The sequence below is a fragment of the Neoarius graeffei genome, chromosome 15 (genome assembly GCF_027579695.1).
Source record: "Neoarius graeffei isolate fNeoGra1 chromosome 15, fNeoGra1.pri, whole genome shotgun sequence".
NCBI classification, from domain to species: Eukaryota; Metazoa; Chordata; class Actinopteri; order Siluriformes; family Ariidae; genus Neoarius; species Neoarius graeffei.
Genome location: NC_083583.1, coordinates 36,088,488 through 36,107,200, shown reverse-complemented (window position 1 = coordinate 36,107,200; position 18,713 = coordinate 36,088,488). Strand labels below are relative to the sequence as shown.

The 18,713-nt window shown below is 41.0% G+C and overlaps 1 protein-coding gene and 1 non-coding gene across 2 annotated transcripts in view; one reads left to right on the top strand and one right to left on the bottom strand.

The window, feature by feature from the left end:
* Window positions 1-676: 676 nt before the first annotated feature.
* Window positions 677-748, bottom strand: trnag-ucc (transfer RNA glycine (anticodon UCC)). Its single transcript has one exon. It is a non-coding gene; the product is annotated as a tRNA-Gly (tRNA).
* Window positions 749-1,010: 262 nt separating this feature from the next.
* The window catches only part of mfsd14a1 (major facilitator superfamily domain containing 14A 1), a 35,382-nt gene continuing 17,679 nt past the window's right edge, over window positions 1,011-18,713 (top strand). The window contains exons 1-2 of the mRNA XM_060941205.1: window positions 1,011-1,276; window positions 17,236-17,331. Of these exons, the coding sequence (XP_060797188.1) occupies window positions 1,196-1,276; window positions 17,236-17,331 (177 nt within the window). The 5' untranslated portion in view covers window positions 1,011-1,195. The remainder of the gene's footprint in view (window positions 1,277-17,235; window positions 17,332-18,713) is intronic.

Genomic DNA, 18,713 nt, shown 5'->3' with positions numbered 1-18,713 from the left:
TAAAGCGGCTAGAGATAATGAGATGAGAAAAAGTGGTGCCAGTGGGCTACTTACAGGGAGAACTAAAATATAGCACCAACCTAAACATCCATCTATTATCCGTAGCTGCTTATCCTGTCCTACAGGGTCGCAGGAGCCTATCCCGGCTAACTATGGGTGAGAGGCGGGGTACACCCTGGACAAGTCGCCAGATCATCGCAGGGCTGACACAGACAACCATTCACGGTTAATTTAGAGCCACCAATTAACCTAACCTGCATGTCTTTGGGGGAAACTAGAACAAACCCACGCAGGCATGAGGAGAACATGCAAATGCCACACAGAAAGGCCCTCGTTGGCTACTAGGCTCGAACCCAGGACCTTCTTGCCGTGAGGCAACAGTACTAACCACTACATCACCGTGTCGCCCAATCCCTAAACACATCAGGAATATTTCAGCGTAAACTTGCTTGTCTTTCAGAGAAGAGATTTCCTTTCAAGTAAGTTTATCTCTTTCTTTAAAATGCAAGAACTTTACTTCAGTTTGAGAAATGGGAAACCTATTTCAGTTCAAGAAACCCCGTATATAATAGAGAATAACACATGTGGCCATGCGAGGTGTTTTCCCAGACTGATACACACCTTTATTGCAAGAAAATATGATTAGGTCAGTTTGGGGAGGAAAAAGAAAATTCTCTGCGTTGGCCGGGAATCGAACCCGGGTCAACTGCTTGGAAGGCAGCTATGCTAACCACTATACCACCAACGCGTATGCATCAAGCCTACACTTTCACTACTTATAGTTTCGTCTTCGCCCTGGAAACCTCATTTATGTTTATAATTTTTCTAAATTATTTAAAAAAAAACCGTCTGATTGTTAATTTTCTTCAGTCTGGGCACTGGGAAACGTGAACCAGAGTTAAGCACCTAAAAACGAAACGAAATTCAGAGGCAACCCTGGAAATCGAATGATGTCTACGTCATCACGTACACGCACCCAAATCGTATGATGTGACGTCTTGACGTCACGGCTTACCGCTCGGGTTTCCCCGCCGCCAAGATGGCGCCCGTGTGTACAACTGAATGGGCGACGCGAAGTGTAGAACTGTAGAAAATTGGAAATGTTCTCCGTACTTTTACAATATCCTTCTTTTTAAAATGGATTCCCAGTTGAGCGTCGCTAAAAAATTTTGAAATCAACTAGGATGGTAATATCATGACACAGAGCAAAAAGAAGAAACGGGTGAATCGCAGTCTGCTGCTGGCCAAGAAAATCATCATCAAGGATGGTGGGACGGTGAGTTCACGAAATAACACCGAAATAGCCTCTCTGAACGGTCTCTCACAGCTCAGGATATCGGCTTTTACTTATACTTATTTATTGTTGAAGATAAATATCAGTCGCACTCTGAATATTCTCAGCTTGGGAAGTTAGTAATGGCAAGGCAACTTCCAGTAGGTTTGGGCAAAGCAGCATTGTTCACCTCTACTGTTAACTCATTCAAATTAACTATATATCATCTATAATTTTTTTTATTATTATTATTGGGTCATTCCATGTCAAATCTCCGAATGCTCCCACTCGACCATCTCAGATTTGGCTGAAAAAATTCCAGGAGGTTCACACACTTCCCAATAGGAAAAGTCCCAAATTTTAGCTCCTATAATAAATCTAATAAATTCAATAAGTGTCAATCATAATAATCAATTCTACTGGACTGTCAAAGACTTATCATGGATAAATACTAACTGAAGCATACAGGTTGCTTTTTCTTCTAAATTATGGTACAACAGAAATGTTGTGATGAAAACAAGTTTGTTTTCACCCATGTTGGAGCTCCAATATTTCAGTCTGTAAAGGCTGCATACAGGTTATCCTTCAGGTCTTAGTTTACCATCAACCAAATGAAGCATTTTGTTGAGTTTAAAGGGGTACAAAATATAATATATATATATATATATATATATATATATATATATATACGGTTGCTGATGTGACAAAGTAACGTATTCTTAAGTATTCTATCAAATTTATGTACTAGAAAACAACGAAATATCTTGGTAATTGTAAATATAATACTTTATACGCTAAACCGCACAAGAGTCGCCATTTTTAAAAGACCGTGACGTCAGCGCTACCCACTGCACTAGCGTGTAATCATGGCGTCGGGCGCATCAAGTGAAAGCGACAGCTCTGTCGAATCATACAAAGAGATCCCGCAAGACACACTGCAAGCAGGCTATGGCTTAGAAGGGTACCAGTTTGAACCTAGGAGAGGTACTCTCGACTCCGGTGATGAAATAAGAGAAGAAAGCTCGGATGACGGCGAGGATGAGACTGATGCTGACCATGGGCATGGCGAGCGTGGGGCAGAGCGTCTGCTTGCAGATGACACGGCGTGGTGCTCGTGCGGAAAATGTAACGTGGAGTTGCTCACGAGTCCAGCAGAATTTATTTGCTGCAATGAGATAGGCGCCACCCGTGGACTTGCGAAATCGTCGCAAGAGGCAGAAACAGGTATTTCACACGTGCTATTCCCAACCTCAATGAGCCAACACAACTGGGCACATACATACGTCATGAGTGTTATGCAGAGAAAATGAACGTGCATTCTGATTGGATAAAATTAATATCATGGCGGGCTGTTCAAACTGCGGAAATAGTTTGCTCGAGCTACTTTCAAAACACTATAACTTTCCAACCTTAGAACAAAAAACTTTTGTAAGTCTTGAATAAGGTTCATCAATGTGCGTTTTATTGTTATATTTACTCTATATATTGCCCTCTGTTCCCCTTTAAGCTGTGTGTCATAAATTCAGGGCGTTCTGTTAGCATTTGAAAATGCTTTCATAGGCCATGAATGCTGTGCGTGTATGCGAACACCACATTTTCAAAAAATCATTTTGCAAAAATAAGGCAGAACACCATCGCAAATTTTGGCTGTGTTAAAAACAGACATCTAATCTTTCTAAAACAGTCAATTTTATGTTGGTGGACGCTGTCTTTTTTTTTTTTTTTTTTGGCTATAACATACCAAAAATGTCACCAAATTAATTTTTTCCATTTTTAAACTTTAATATCTTCCAAACCACTCATCGCAGAGGGGCAGCTTTAGAATACAAAGTGCACAATATATATGGGAAGGTGTGTGTGCAATATCAAGCCTCCATCTTTGAAATTGCACTTTCCACAGTCCTTCAAATATGCTGCCACGGAGCGTAGTGTAGAATTTCCAAGCAAATTCAAGCCCCCAGAATTCTATGATGAACCAAAAGCACACATGTAAAAGTCCATATTCTGCGAGTACTGGTGCCAGATTTTGACCCTTGAAAATTTGAAGGACCTGGCTTAAATACTTTTCTAGGTAGAGCAATCTCAAAGTGGCTCCCCCAAAAAAACTCTGCTCAAAACGGGTCCGAGGTTAGTTGCAAAAATATTTTTTATGACAAAACTATAAGGAGTTGGGAGCTAAAATTTGGGACTTTTCCTATTGGGAAGTGTGTGAACCTCCTGGAATTTTTTCAGCCAAATCTGAGATGGTCGAGTGGGAGCATTCGGAGATTTGACATGGAATGACCCTATTATTATTGTGTACAGTGTAAACACTCATAGTACTGTCCATAGTGAATATATCTGGGTTATCACAGGCACTGGTTAGTAATATTGCATGCATCAGTATTATCACACACACAACTGCACCTTACTGTGTTTGGTTGCATTGTATAATTACATACTGCAATTTATACTGCTGCTTATATGCCAGTATGCTGCTTTTTAAAAAGGTTATGTACTGTATATTATTTATTTATTTTTCTTTTATTGATATGCTGTTGTGATCTGAGCCCTTAAACAGTGTTTCGTTGTATAGTAATGTGCAATGACAATAAAGAATCTCTCTACAATAATGAATGAATGTATTCATGATATAACAGGCTGTACTCGTCTCTCAAGACATTTTCACAATGCACTATGTGTATCTATGTTATTTCCTGTCCACTATAACCAGAACACCTGTGTGAAAATCCCAGGGCTTCAGCAGTTTCTGAAATATTCAAACCATCCTGTCTGGCACCAACAAGCATTTTCGCCATTCTGGTGTAAACATTAACTGAAACTCTTGATCTGTATGAGTTTATACATTGTGCTGCTGGGATGACTACATGAATGAACAGGTGTACAAGTGTTCTTTTTAAAGTGGCCAGTGAGTGTGCATATAGTTCACAAAACAGTAATGTCTTCTACAAAAAAATCAATATCAGATTTTAGCGACAATAAACAAAACCCAATACTTTCAGAACACAATATTGTGATATAATTTACAGTGGTGTAGTGGTTAGCACTGTCGCCTGACAGCAAGAAGGTTCTGGGTTTGAGCCCAGCGGCCGGCGAGGGCCTTTCTGTGTGGAGTTTGCATGTTCTCCCCGTGTCCGCGTGGGTTTCCTCCGGGTGCTCCGGTTTCCTCCACAGTCCAAAGATATGCAGGTTAGGCTAATTGGTGGCTCTAAATTGACCGTAGGTGTGAATGTGAATGGTTGTTTGTCTCTGTGTCAGCCCTGCAATAACCTGGGGACTTGTCCAGGGTGTACCCCGACTCTCTCTCCTGTAGAGGATGTGCAGTCCCGTGACCTGTCCGTGTATACTCCGCCGTATTGGACGGCTTCAGGATTGTTTACCTTGCGCGAGTGTAATGGATCCAGGGAGTAATCCCCAAGAAAATTCGAAAAATACCCCATCTACATTGCGCGATAACTTGTCTATTGCCGCTTTTCCACTACCAACGCGGCTGTGCCGTGCTGAGTTGGGCTGAGTCGAGCTGAGCGGGGCTGTTGGAGTTGCATTTCGACTTCAACCGCGCTGAACCGTGCTGGCTGGAAGTGGGTGGACACATTGGGTGGAGTTAGCGAAAGTGGGTGGATGTCACGTGATGTCGTTAGGCGGTGCAAACAGTGACATCAGTGATCTTTTAAGTGGTAGTCTCACGACCCGGATAGTAAACAATAAACATGGAGGACATGGAGTCGTTAGTGTTGCTGGTCTTGGTGCTGTGGCTTGTTGTCACCGAGAACGCCAACAGATACTGGCAAGAGCGTATAGATGAGGCGAGGCGCATAAGGCTTCAGAAATTCTCGTAATTCGTAATTATTCTTCTTCCGGGTTTACGGTGTTTACAGATCCCAGTGTGCTCGCGGGGCTTGTGTGGGCATGTGAGGACACTCCTCCTCACCAGTCAGTGCACAGGGGAGTGTCTGCTCACGCCCCCAGCCGGAAGTGAAGCTGAAAAAGGGTAGTGGAAAAGGGCCATAAGTTTGTTCAGCATCTTGAAGGTGATGTGAGGCAGCGTTGCGTGGAAAAGTGTTCCAGGTTGGGGATTGCAGATCCATACAACTTGCCTCAATCCTTGTTCAGGGAAATTCGGAGCTGCGGTGCCGGCGATTTGCCCGATCTGGCCTACCACGACATTTACAATTTTCTTGTTAATCGTGAATCGTGTTACACTGGCAAAGCCCTCAAAGCTTACAAGAGCCTGGAAGCTTATAAATATTTTGTTGCGGGATGGGTATCCCAAGTATACCTCTGGAAGGTTCCGAAGAAGAATGTCTACTTGATAACCTCACGGGTAAGTGGCATTAAGACGTTTATCATAAAGAGACTGTGCAGGACGTTTTATCGTAAGAATGTTCGAAATCTAAACTCAGTTCCAGATATAAGAAGAAAACGGTAAATCAGAAAGCTGCGCACATTTGCGCAGCTTCCGCGAATCTGCACGATTCAGCCATGAAAAAGGCGGCATCCGCCAAAAGGCGCGCCGTTTGCATCCCTGTTTAAACTCATAGGTTAACCGACTTTAACCGGCTAATGAGGCTCGGTGGTCGGTCAAGATTTTTTTAGTTTTCGCCATCCCCACTATGGATTGGCCTTTCAAAGGCATATATGAGCCAAAAAGATAAAACATTGTCATAGACTAGGCCAGGGTAGTAGGGCTAGGCATAGCCATTTTAAACGTTAGAGATCAAGCGGACTGACAGCCACAAACACTGTTCTGTCTAGTTTCTAAGTATGCAGTTATCATTCAATCCGAAAATCAACTTAACAGATGTACTAGGAGTATTGAATTAGAAGATTACACCTACCTGATATGAAGTGTTCACTACAAATTCGGCTGGTAGAACTGGGATACCAGTTTTCTCTTCGCACAGCGGACACCCATTTTGCGTGTCTCTCCTCGTCTGCGGGGAATCTATAAAATGACAGGCCCTCCTTTTGGCCCTGTCTATTGGTACAACCAAATGCTGAACAAGATATAACCATTCTCGAAAGATCTACTCCCGCACACTTGATAATTAGAACGGGTTCGTCTAAGTTCTATGCGCGGCCATGCCGTCCAAGATGGCAGATAAACAAATATTACGTGACCTCGTGACGTCACGTGCACGCTCTCTATAGTCAGCTGGGATAGGCTCCAGCTTGCCTGCGACCCTGTTGGACAGGATAAGCAGCTATGAATGGATGCTATTGTAGAGTCATATTTGTTACAGGAACTAGTAAACCTACACATGACATTGGTAATATTGTGATGTTAAACATCATCCAAGTTCCTCCTTTTTGATACTGGCGCAATCACTGAAACTCAGCAACACGAGCTTGGATGGAAAGAAACGTTTTTCAGTTGAGTATTGCAAAGGGAATGAAAGTGATAAAGATGACATGCCGATGAAATGAACAATGTGGTTGCATGCTAGACTAAATGTGGAAACCATGGTTATGATGATAACAAGCAAGTTGAGTGAAGAAGTGGACTGTTACCACCCTGAAGTTGATTAATTTCCAATAGACCTCTTCGCATGTTTGTAAACAAACCGACCGTTGCCAGGATGCGCGCGCAGCCTGGACCCAGAAACAATGGCGCTGCCCATAGACCGGCATTATGAGCTGTCAGATTAAGCCATTATTAAAAAAATGTTCTGTTTCCGGTCCACCAGCCGGGTGAGTGCCGTTTGTGTGGGTGAATTTTTTTTTTTTTTAACGCCGGTTTTTCGACATTTTTTTCGGGTTCATAAATCTAAAATCGAACTTGACATTTCCGCATTCCCAGGGCTTTCCACTAGGGCTCATACTAGCCAGCCATGACAAATAAGTAGCCAGCCAGGGGGAGAGTAAACACAAAATAAACTCCTGTGCACGCAGTTCCCAGGATTAAATGTATTTTCCACAGACCATTTATTTATTCACTTTACTCAAATACAAAGTAAAATGGCAGTAAATCTTCTTTCTTTTCTTGCGTATTGCATCATGAGGCGTTCCTGGCTTGTAAATCTCTTATTTTCGGTGCATGACACATTCACGAAGCTGAGTGCGCACGCACACCGCATGTCGGAGCGCGGATGAGTTCTTCTCCCTTGATCAACGGTTCAGTTTGACATTGTCAGTCCGTTAGATAAACATTTAATTTTATTAAAATCGAAAATTAATATTTAGAGCCTGTGGGCTACAAAAATAGTCATTAAAGTAGCCGGCTGGACTTAATTGTGTGGCTGGCAGCCGGCGCTTGTGGAAAGCCCTGTCGAATCAGCTCTGCGCATGCGCCGTGCGGCACAAAAAAATGGCAGCCACCATGAAGGAAGGAGATCCGGAGTTTTCAAACATTTGCTGAAGTGTGAAATTGCAAAATGGTATTCTGGCGAACAACCAAATAATAAAGATTCAGAAAAACAAATCATTCAGTGATCATTTTAATAGTGTAATTTCATCCGAACTAGGCCTAACGGTCGATTTAGAACTACAAAAAGTCCGTGTGTCGGACATTTTAAGTACCTTTGTAAAAGTTTTGCAAATGTTGCAGTCAGCATTTAAAATGCTAACTTAAAGTTTTTGTACAAGTTTCAGTTGATTAAACCATCATATTTTATTAAATGTGTCTGCTTTTGTAATAAAAAAAGTACTGAAAGAAAAAGCAAACACAGCATTGCGATTTCTTATCCATCCATATATAATTTAAAAAAAAATAAATAAAAAAATAAATCCCTCCCTCCTGACTGAATTTTTTTTTGCCCACCCGGTGGACAGGAAACGGATTTTTTTTTTTAAGGATGGCCTTATGCCAAACAATTGTCGTTACAAGATCGAGAATGCTACATAAATAAGTTAACTCTAACAAGTGGACATCGCCTACCGGATCCGCATTTAATTAAAGAGTGGACGGACGATGTTAGTAAGTTCCCTGGTATACAATGGCCAGATATATACTCGTACCTTATTGACAAGACTTCAGTGTACACCCACGAAAAACTTCGTGCCCTCAAGTCTTTAGACGCATATGATTATGTGCGGGCATGTACAACTTGATTAACAATGGGACATTCATATTCATTTTGTTTTAATCAAATTATGCCAGTGGTGTGATGGAAATGTGGCTTTAGCTACAACAGCAAATACCAACACTAAACCGCAATTTGCAGGAGGTAATGGCATGAAAGGAATGATATTGTAAAGAGTGCAGCTAAGAGAAATCAGAGCTGCGTAAAAAGCGAGAGGCAGAGAGCAGAAATGAAACTGAACGGGGCGGGAGCTAGGTTAGAGCAGTCAACGTAAGTTGGCATTTAGAGTGAGGGTACACAATTTTACCTTTCCATCCTTGCTTTAAAATTGTGATTTTCGGCATACACAAATAATGATGGCACAAAATCTGGACTGCTTGAGTCAAGCGAGAGCTCTCCTACAAACAAAATTGCATGCAAAGCTAAGTTAACATGCTAACAATATTCATTACGTCGTGTAACTATGACCAGCTAATCAGACAAACGTTACCAAAGTATTTTGCTACATCAATAAACGAAGACTAGAAAGAATAAAAAAGCAAGATTTAATAAAAGCCTGATCTTACCTGTGATGAAGTGGGCGCTGCAAACCCGCGCATTTTTGATGGTGCTTTCATCCCAGTCTACACGTTTGATGGCTTGTAGCCATAGATGTCGGCGATTTTTTTTGGAACGGGTGAGATCCTGCTGGAATTCTGAACATTTTAACCCCATCACTGCTACGATTCTGACACCCGACAACACAACAACTAGGCATTTCTGAGTCTTTTTTGGGTCCAGGCTGCGCGCGCAATTTCCGCTTACGTATGAATGACGTTTACTGCGAAGGGATCTATACCTACACACCTTGAAGTGTGTATTTGGAGGAAATATTCCTCTTCTACCACAGCAAAGTTGCCATTTGATGTCAAGTTAGTTTCTGTTATCACTTAGATTTTAGCGGCTATAAAGAGTCATTCCCTTACCAGCCTCTCTTTTTGCTTCCAATAATAATAATAATAATAGTGTTACAGAGAATAATAGTAGGGAAAATGCTGTTGCATTGGGCAACATTTGACTGGTTTGTGACAGCATTAATAACTTCACTGTTGCTTAATTGATATGGATGGTTTCCAAAGGTGGATTTGGAAGCAGCAAATGAAAACCAGAATTAAAGCTTTATCTGTTCATGCATGACTGTTTGGGAACTCTCGTAAAAGTAATCCTTAATGATTTAAACTTTGTTTTTCAGTCATAAAGAAATTTTTCAAATCACCTGAGGGATTTCATCAGTTACTGAATGGTGGGAAAATCGCCACTGTATAAACCATGCAGTGTAAACCAGTCTGGTGAATGTTTCTCAATGACTGGCAGATTGTGTCAGCGATTATTTTGTTTCACAATACTTGTTTACAGGTTTTACTCTTATCTAAAATTTTGATCCGTGATCTTAGGATGTATCTGTGGATACGAATCTTTCTTTGGCCATTCTGTTGGGGTGTGTCCATTAAGGACTCCAACTGTTACGTTGTTTGAATGTTAGTGAAATGGAAAGACACCCAGCCACTCAAAGGTCAGTAGTTAAACGTGTCCTTACCAGAAGAATTTGGCCTCCAGTCCTTATGAAATGGTTGTTTTGTTTCACACAGACACATACAAGCCTGTACATTCCTCAGCATGATGTACAGCTTTGGTCAGAAGTTTACATACAGTGATATGAACGTCATCTTGGATATGAATGTCTTGGCAATATTTGGGTTTTCAGTAATTTCTTTGAACTGTTCTTTTCCTGTGGCAGAATGATTGTACAGCATACAGCTTTAATAAGAAAAACACTAGAATTTGGTGCACAAGTTTTAATTTTTTTTGGGTTTTCTGAAATCAACACAGTCAAAATTATACATACAGTACACCTAATATTTGGGTAAAATGCCTCTTCGCAAGATTCACCTTGACCAAACATTTTTGTTTACCATGAACAAGCTTGTGGCAGAATTCTGGTTGGATATTTCACAACTCTTCATGGTAGAATTGGTGAAGTTCTATTAAATTTTTTTTTCTTGGCATGGACTCGACTTATAAGCACGGTCCGTATATTTTCAATAGGGTTGAAGTCAGGACTTGTTTTAAGCTTAATGTTAGCCTGCTTTATCCTCCACAACCAGCTCTGATGCGTGTTTGGGTTCATTGTCCTGTTGTAACTCCCAAGTCGTGTTCAAGTTTCTGATGGTTTATGCTGAAGAATTCTGAGGTAGTCCTCCTCCTCCATTATTCCATCCACTTTGTGCAATGAACCAGTTCCACTGGCAGCAAAACAGCCCCAGAACATGATGCTGCTACCACCACCACCAGCTGGTACAGTGTCCCTCTGTACATGGTGGTCATTGTGGCCAAACAACTCAATCTTTGTCTCATCTGACCATACAGCTTTCCTCCAGAAGGCTTTTTCTTTGTCCATGTGGTCCGCTTCAAACTTTAGTTAAGCTTGAAGGTGTCAGTTTTGGAGCAGGGGGTTATTTCTTGGATAACAGCCTCTTAGTCCATGGTGATCTGAACTGTAGACAGTGATTCTTCAGCTTCCAGTTCATGGCAGGGCTGTGCCATGGTGGTTCCCAGGTTGTTCCTGACCATCCAAACCAATTTCCTTTCAGCTGAGGGTGACAGTTTGGGTTTTCTTGAGGCAAAGTGGCTTGGCAAAGTGACGACACCTCACAACAACTTGGATACAATTGTTTGAACTGACCTTGGAATTTGTAGTTGTTTAGAAATGGCTCCAAGAGACATTCCGGAGTTGTGTATATCTGCGATCCTCTTTCTCAGATCTGCACTGAGCTCCTTGGACTTTCCCATTTTACTGTGTGTTGGCCAATCCAGTGAGTGTGGTAAACAAATCCTTTTTATGAAGGCACAGAGAAGCTACCAGCTGTAGTCAATCATGATCACTAACAGGAAGTTAAGAGACCTCGGCCTTGGCAAGATAAGAGACATTTTGGAAGTTTCAGCACCTCTGAATTAATAATCTAAGTGTGTGTAAATTTTTGACCCTGTATGTATAATGTTGACCGTGTGTTGATTACAGGAAACCCAAAGAAAATTAAAACTTGTGCACCAAATTCTAGTGATTTAAAAAAAAAAAAAAAAAAATATATATATATATATATATATATATATATATATATATATATATATATATATATATATATATAATTTTTTTTTTTTTTTTCAAGCTGTATGCTGTACAATCATTCTCATCTCATTATCTCTAGCCGCTTTATCCTGTTCTACAGGGTCGCAGGCAAGCTGGAGCCTATCCCAGCTGACTACGGGCGAAAGGCGGGGTACACCCTGGACAAGTCGCCAGGTCATCACAGGGCTGACACATAGACACAGACAACCATTCACACTCACATTCACACCTACGGTCAATTTAGAGTCACCAGTTAACCTAACCTGCATGTCTTTGGACTGTGGGGGAAACCGGAGCACCCGGAGGAAACCCACGCGGACACGGGGAGAACATGCAAACTCCACACAGAAAGGCCCTCGCCGGCCACGGGTCTCGAACCCGGACCTTCTTGCTGTGAGTCAACAGCGCTAACCACTACAGCACCGTGCCGCCCGTACAATCATTCTGCCACAGAAAAAGAACAGTTCAAAGAAATTACTGAAAACCCAAATTTTGCCATGACATTCATATCCAAGATGACATTCATGTCACTGTATGTAAACTTCTGACCACAACTGTAACTCTGTTTCTGTTTTGCTGTCTTGTGGATATGTACATGTTTCTGTTGGAATATGTCGCTCGTTCTGAATATTCTCCTGAGCTTTTAGATTTGACATCCATCCTTCTATTTTCAGAACATGAGGAAATTTTTCACCTTCTGTATTTGTGTAAAATGTAAATAAAACAGAATGTGATGATTTGCAAATAATCAGAACCCTATATTTCATTGAAAATAGTACAATGACAACATATCAAATGTTCGAACTGAAAAATCTTAGTTTTTCTTTATTTTTAAATTTTTTTTTTTAAATGCTCATTTTGAGTATAATGCCAGCAACTTATTTTTAAAAAATGGGATGGGGGAAACAAAAGACTGGAAAAGTTGTGTAAGGTTAAAAAAAAAAAAAGGGCTCATTAGCAATGAGTCAGTAACCTGATTGGGTATAAAAAGAGCATCCCAGAGAGGCTGAGTCTCTCAGAAGTAAAGATGGGGAGGGGTTCACAGCTTTGTGAAAGACTTCGTGGGCAAACAGTGCAACAATTTAAGAATAACGTTCCTCAGTGTAAAATTGCAAAGAATTTGCAATTGATTTTGTAGTGGAAATCGCTACATGGGCTCAGGAACACTTCTGAAAACCATCGTCTGTGAACACGGTTCGTCACTGCATCCACAAATGCAAGTTAAAACCATATAACAATATAATATTATCATAATATTAATCATACGGTTTCCCTGGAAAGTTTGTTACCATCATAAAACTATTCTATGTGAACTTCTGCTGCAGCGTTTCACACAATAACAAGTCCTCTGACTGGTTTAACATCTCCAGTGGTGTCCGACAAGGCTGCATAATGTCACCTGTTCTCTTTCTCATGGCAATTCACTGGGCAATGCGTAAAACTATTGGTAAGCAGAGGGAGGGGTATAAGGTGGTCTCTTCACTCAACCCTAGAAAATCTGGACTTTGCAGATGATATTGCATTACTAGCGAGCTCAAGTAACCACCTACAAAGCAAAATGAACGCTCTCTCTGCAAATGCAGCAAAAGTGGGTTTAAACATCAGTAAAAACAAAAAACAACCCTAAAACGGTTCAGCTGTCAAATAAAGCACAACCTATTCACCTTGGAAATGAATGTATCGAAGAAGTTAATCAGTTCACATACCTGGGTAGCATAGTGCGTAAAGATAATGCCACAGAAAAAGATATCACAAGCAGACTTCAGAAGGCAAGATCAGTATTTGTATAACTTAACAAAGTATGGAAATCAAGCAACATTAGAGAGAAACTAAGGTCAAGGTATTTAATAGCAACATACTTGACGTATTAAACGCAGCCAAAGTTTTTTCAGTGCAGTATCGTTCCTGTGCTGAGACATGGCAGTGTATGGCTGTAGTAAACGCACGTTATCATTACAGCCGTAAGAATGTTATTTTACAGCCCGTCAGAAACGACGTGATGGTCTCTAAACACAGCGGACTTGTTCCAAACTCGAATTTTTCATTTTGCATATAGTTGCTATGATGGTTATCTTCAGTTCTGTTAAATTTGTCAGTGTTTTTACAACTTGTACAGTACAGCTGCTTGTGCTTGATGAAGCTCAGATCTAGGACACACACACACACACACACGTATATGCATAAAACTTCAGGGGCGCTTCAAATTAGATTCCCTGGATAATTTACGACCTAGAAATGTATTGCTTAAATATTTGTGCACCCGCACATCCACTTTTATATTATTTTATCGAACAGCACTGTTGAATTCTCGATTCTCCTTGGCTAGAAGTTGATTCGTTTTCTATAACAGCAGCTCTGACAGTCATTCCAGCTGTAATTCAAATCCTAGGTTCATATTAATGCGCTCGTTCTAATTATTCTTTCTACATCAACAGCTTATTCATGGGGATTTATATGAAGGACACGCCACATAACTGGATTTAAAAAGCATGTGTAATTGCTGATATGGTGCATTTGTTCTGCAAGATGTTCATTTAACATTTATAGAATGAATCTCAAGTGTCCGAGGTAAAGTTTTTTGACATGTTCAGGACAAGGGAGTTTACACTTTGTGATGCGTGTTATTCACGTTATGAAAGAGGAAAAAAGTCTGGTGAGGGAATGACTGCTTATAGTTCTAATGAAGAGCAGGAGCTAACTTGTTTCTTGAACGTTCCACAACATTAACATGGAACTATAAATAAATAAATAAATAGTATGAGCTGTTATTCTTTAATCAGTAATAATGTAATAATTGACATTGCTGTGGTATAAGAGGAATAAAACACAGAACCTGCTGTTATCTGAAATTATATTCACTGTCGTTGTTTTCCTCGAACAGCACACCCAGATATGTTTTATTTCTTACTACCAGATAGAGCCGGGAGTTATGCTATAAGAATTCTCTCAATATTTTCTGACATTTTCATGATGTTGATATTTCTCACGATATTATGTTATGAAAATGTTCAGGGACAAAAGATGGTAACAGCAAGTGTAGACCGTCTGTAAGGATGCAGATGCCAGGGAGCTAGGGTGCACTCACGTGCTCTTGTGCCCACCTGCGGCCATTTCAGGCTCATCAGACACCATAAACGTGCCACACCCAGTGCAGTGCGTTCGTTCATGAACTCCAGTGCCATGCTGGCTCCAGAATTCTACCAGTATTTGCTTTGTGGGTTCCTGGTGTTTTGGCTTTGTTTTGGCCTGTATGTATTTTTTTTTCCTGTTGCCTGCTACAGTTTTGGGTTGTTAAAGCCCTGTTTTTTTCCACCTGTGCCCCAGTGTCTGCTCCTTCATCTCCCGTAGTAAGATTGTACAAGCCCGATTCCAAAAAAGTTGGGACGCTGTGTAAAACATAAATATAACCAGAATACAATGATTTGCAAATCCTTTTCGACCTATATTAAATATGTTCTGTTTTTAATTATAACCCTAATTCCAAAAAAATTTGGGACGCTGTGTAAAATGTAAATAAAAGCAGAATGCAATGATTTGCAAATCTCATAAACCCATATATTTTTCACAATAGAACATAGACAACATATCAGATGTTTAAACTGAGAAAATGTACCGTTTTAAGGAAAAAAAAATAAGGTAATTTTGAATTTGATGGCAGCAACACATCTCAACGTTGGGACAGGGCCATGTTTACCACTGTATAGCATCCCCTCTTCTCTTCTAAATCCCTTCTTTTAAACGTCTGGGAACTGAGGAGACCAGTTGCTGGAATTTTGGGAGAGGAATGTTGTTCCATTCTTACCTGATACAGGATTCTAGCTGCTCAACAGTCCTGGGTCTTCTTTGTCGTATTTTTTGTGTCCTGATGCGCCAGATGTTTTCAAGTGGTGAAAAGTCTGGAGTGTAGGCAGGCCAGTACAGCACCCATACCCTTCTACTATGAAGCCATACTGTTGTAATAGATGCAGAATGCGATTTAGCATTGTCTTACTGAAATATGCAAGGCCTTCCTGGAAAAAGACGTCATCTGGATGGGAGCACGTGTTGCTCTAAAACCTGTATATATCTTTCAGCATTCATGGTGCCTTTCCAGATGTGCAAGCTGCTCATGCCATAGGCATTAATGCATCCACATACCATCGGAGATGCAGGCTTTTGAACTGATCACTGATAACAAGGTGGATGGTTCCTCTGCTCTTTAGTCCGGGGGACGCGGTATCCATGGTTTCCAAAAAGAATTTCAAATTTTGATTAATCTGACCACAGAACAGTTTTCCACTTTGCCTCGGTCCATTTTAAATGAGCTTTGGCCCAGAGAAGACAGTGGCGTTTCTGGATCATTTTCACATATGGCTGCTTCTTTGCAGGATAGAGCTTGAACCTACGTTTGTAGATGGCTTGGCGAACTGTGTTCACAGACAATGATTTCTGGAAGTGTTTCTGAGCCCATGCAGTGATTTCCACTCCATAATCATGCTTGCTTTTAATGCAGTGCTGCCTGAGGGCCTGAAGATCACGGGCATCCGATATTGATTTTCAGCCTTGTTCCTTGTGCACGGAGATTTCTCCAGAATCTCAGAATATTTTGATTATATTATGTACTGTAGATGATGAGATATTCAAAGTCTTTGCAATTTTACGTTGAGGAACATTTATTACGAAATTGTTCCACAATTTGTAGACGCAGATTTTCGCAGATTGGTGAACTTTTGCCCATCTTTACTTCTGAGAGACTCAGCCTCTCTAAGCTGCTCCTTTTATACTCAATCATGCGACTGACCTGTTGCCAGTTAACCTAATTAGTTGCAAAATGTTCCTCCAGCTGTTTCTTTTTAGTACCATTTACTTTTCCAGCCTTTTATTGCCCCGTCCCAGCTTTAAGATGTGTTGCTGCTGTCAAATTCAAAATGAGCTAATGTTTCATCTCATCTCATTATCTCTAGCTGCTTTATCCTGTTCTACAGGGTCGCAGGCAAGCTGGAGCCTATCCCAGCTGACTACGGGCGAAAGGCGGGGTACACCCTGGACAAGTCGCCAGGTCATCACAGGGCTGACACAGACAACCATTCACACTCACATTCACACCTACGGTCAATTTAGAGTCACCAGTTAACCTAACCTGCATGTCTTTGGACTGTGGGGGAAACCGGAGCACCCGGAGGAAACCCACGCGGACACGGGGAGAACATGCAAACTCCGCACAGAAAGGCCCCTCGCCAGCCACGGGGCTCGAACCCGGACCTTCTTGCTGTGAGGCGACAGCGCTAACCACTACACCACCGTGCCGCCATGAGCTAATGTTTTCCATGAAATAATAAATGTTTCAGTTTAAACATTTGATGTGGTGTTTGTTCTATTGTGAATAAATATGGGTTTATGAGATTTGCAAATCATTGCATTCTGTTTTTTATTTACATTTTACACAGCATCCCAACTTTTTTGGAATTGGGGTTGTATGTTTTACACAGCATTCCAACTTTTTTTTTTTTTTTTTGGAATCGAGTTTGTAATATAATGGGCCTAATATTTATTAAGCTAGTTCTATGCATTATGCTACGTTATACACACTTCTTCATTGATCTATTCATGGTGGTAAAAATACTGCAGCTGCCTGTTCATTTCTGGAGGAAGGTTGATATTTCCACTAAATTGCGATGCAATACGATACTCAGTTGGCTTACAATATGAATGGTCATACTGGGATAATGATGATTTATCAATGTATCACCCAGCACTACTACCAGGTATTTACCTGTGTATATGTCTCATTCCAGCCACAGGGTTTTGGGTCCCCCAGTGTTTACCATGCTGTCATTGTCATATTTTTGGAGTTCTTCGCTTGGGGATTGTTGACTGCACCCACGCTCGTGGTAAGTCAAAATATATTACTTGTGCTTTCTATCACAGTGACTACAAAATATGTCTGAGATTCAGTGAGCCATGAAACTGAACATGCACAATAGTCAACCTATTGAACATTTCACTGGAGTTGGGTGTACAGCTTTAAATAGCTTAATAGTTTTAAATTAAATGGTTCAATTGTTAAATTGATAGTTAAATTGATATGAGAATTGATCAATCGTAAATTAAATAGTTTGATAGCTTTAAACGGCTTTAAAAATTTTAGGCAAAACTCTGCTTAGCTCTTGGGGTTTTTGTGAAATGTAATTACACTGCAGCCCCACTATAACAAACTCCTTGGGGGATGTCCAAATAGTTTGTTACACTGAAATAGACCCACCTGTCACACCAAACACTCACACTTGAATAAAACAAGACCCACTGTGATTTTATTTATATTTATACTTATTTCACTTGCATATGTATGAAGTCAAGGAAATACAGTGGGGCAAAAAAGTACCGGTATTTAGTCAGCCACCAGTTGTGCAAGTTCTCCCACTTAAAAAGATGAGAGAGGCCTGTAATTTTCATCATAGGTATACCTCAACTATGAGAGACAGAATGGGGGAAAGAATCCAGGAAATCACATTGTAGGATTTTTAATGAATTAATTGGTAAATTCCTCGGTAAAATAAGTATTTGGTCACCTACAAACAAGCAAGATTTCTGGCTCTCACAGATCTGTAACAACTTCTTTAAGAGGCTCCTCTGTCCTCCACTCGTTACCTGTATTAATGGCACCTGTTTGAACTCGTTATCAGTATAAGACACCTGTCCACAACCTCAAACAGTCACACTCCAAACTCCACTATGGCCAAGACCAAAGAGCTGTCAAAGGACACCAGAAACAAAATTGTAGACCTGCACCAGGCTGGGAAGACTGAATCTGCAATAGGGAAGCAGCTTGGTGTGAAGAAATCAACCGTGGGAGCAATTATTAGAAAATGGAAGACATACAAGACCACTGATAATCTCCCTCGATCTGGGGCTCCACGCAAGATCTCACCCCGTGGGGTCAAAATGATCACAAGAACGGTGAGCAAAAATCCCAGAACCACACGGGGGGACCTAGTGAATGACCTGCAGAGAGCTGGGACCAAAGTAACAAAGGCTACCATCAGTAACACACTACGCCGCCAGGGACTCAAATCCTGCAGTGCCAGACGTGTCCCCCTGCTTAAGCCAGTACTTGTCCAGGCCTGTCTGAGGATTGGGAGAATGTCATATGGTCAGATGAAACCAAAATAGAACTTTTTGGTAAAAACTCAACCTGTCGTGTTTGGAGGAGAAAGAATGCTGAGTTGCATCCAAAGAACACCATACCTACTGTGAAGCATGGGGGTGGAAACAT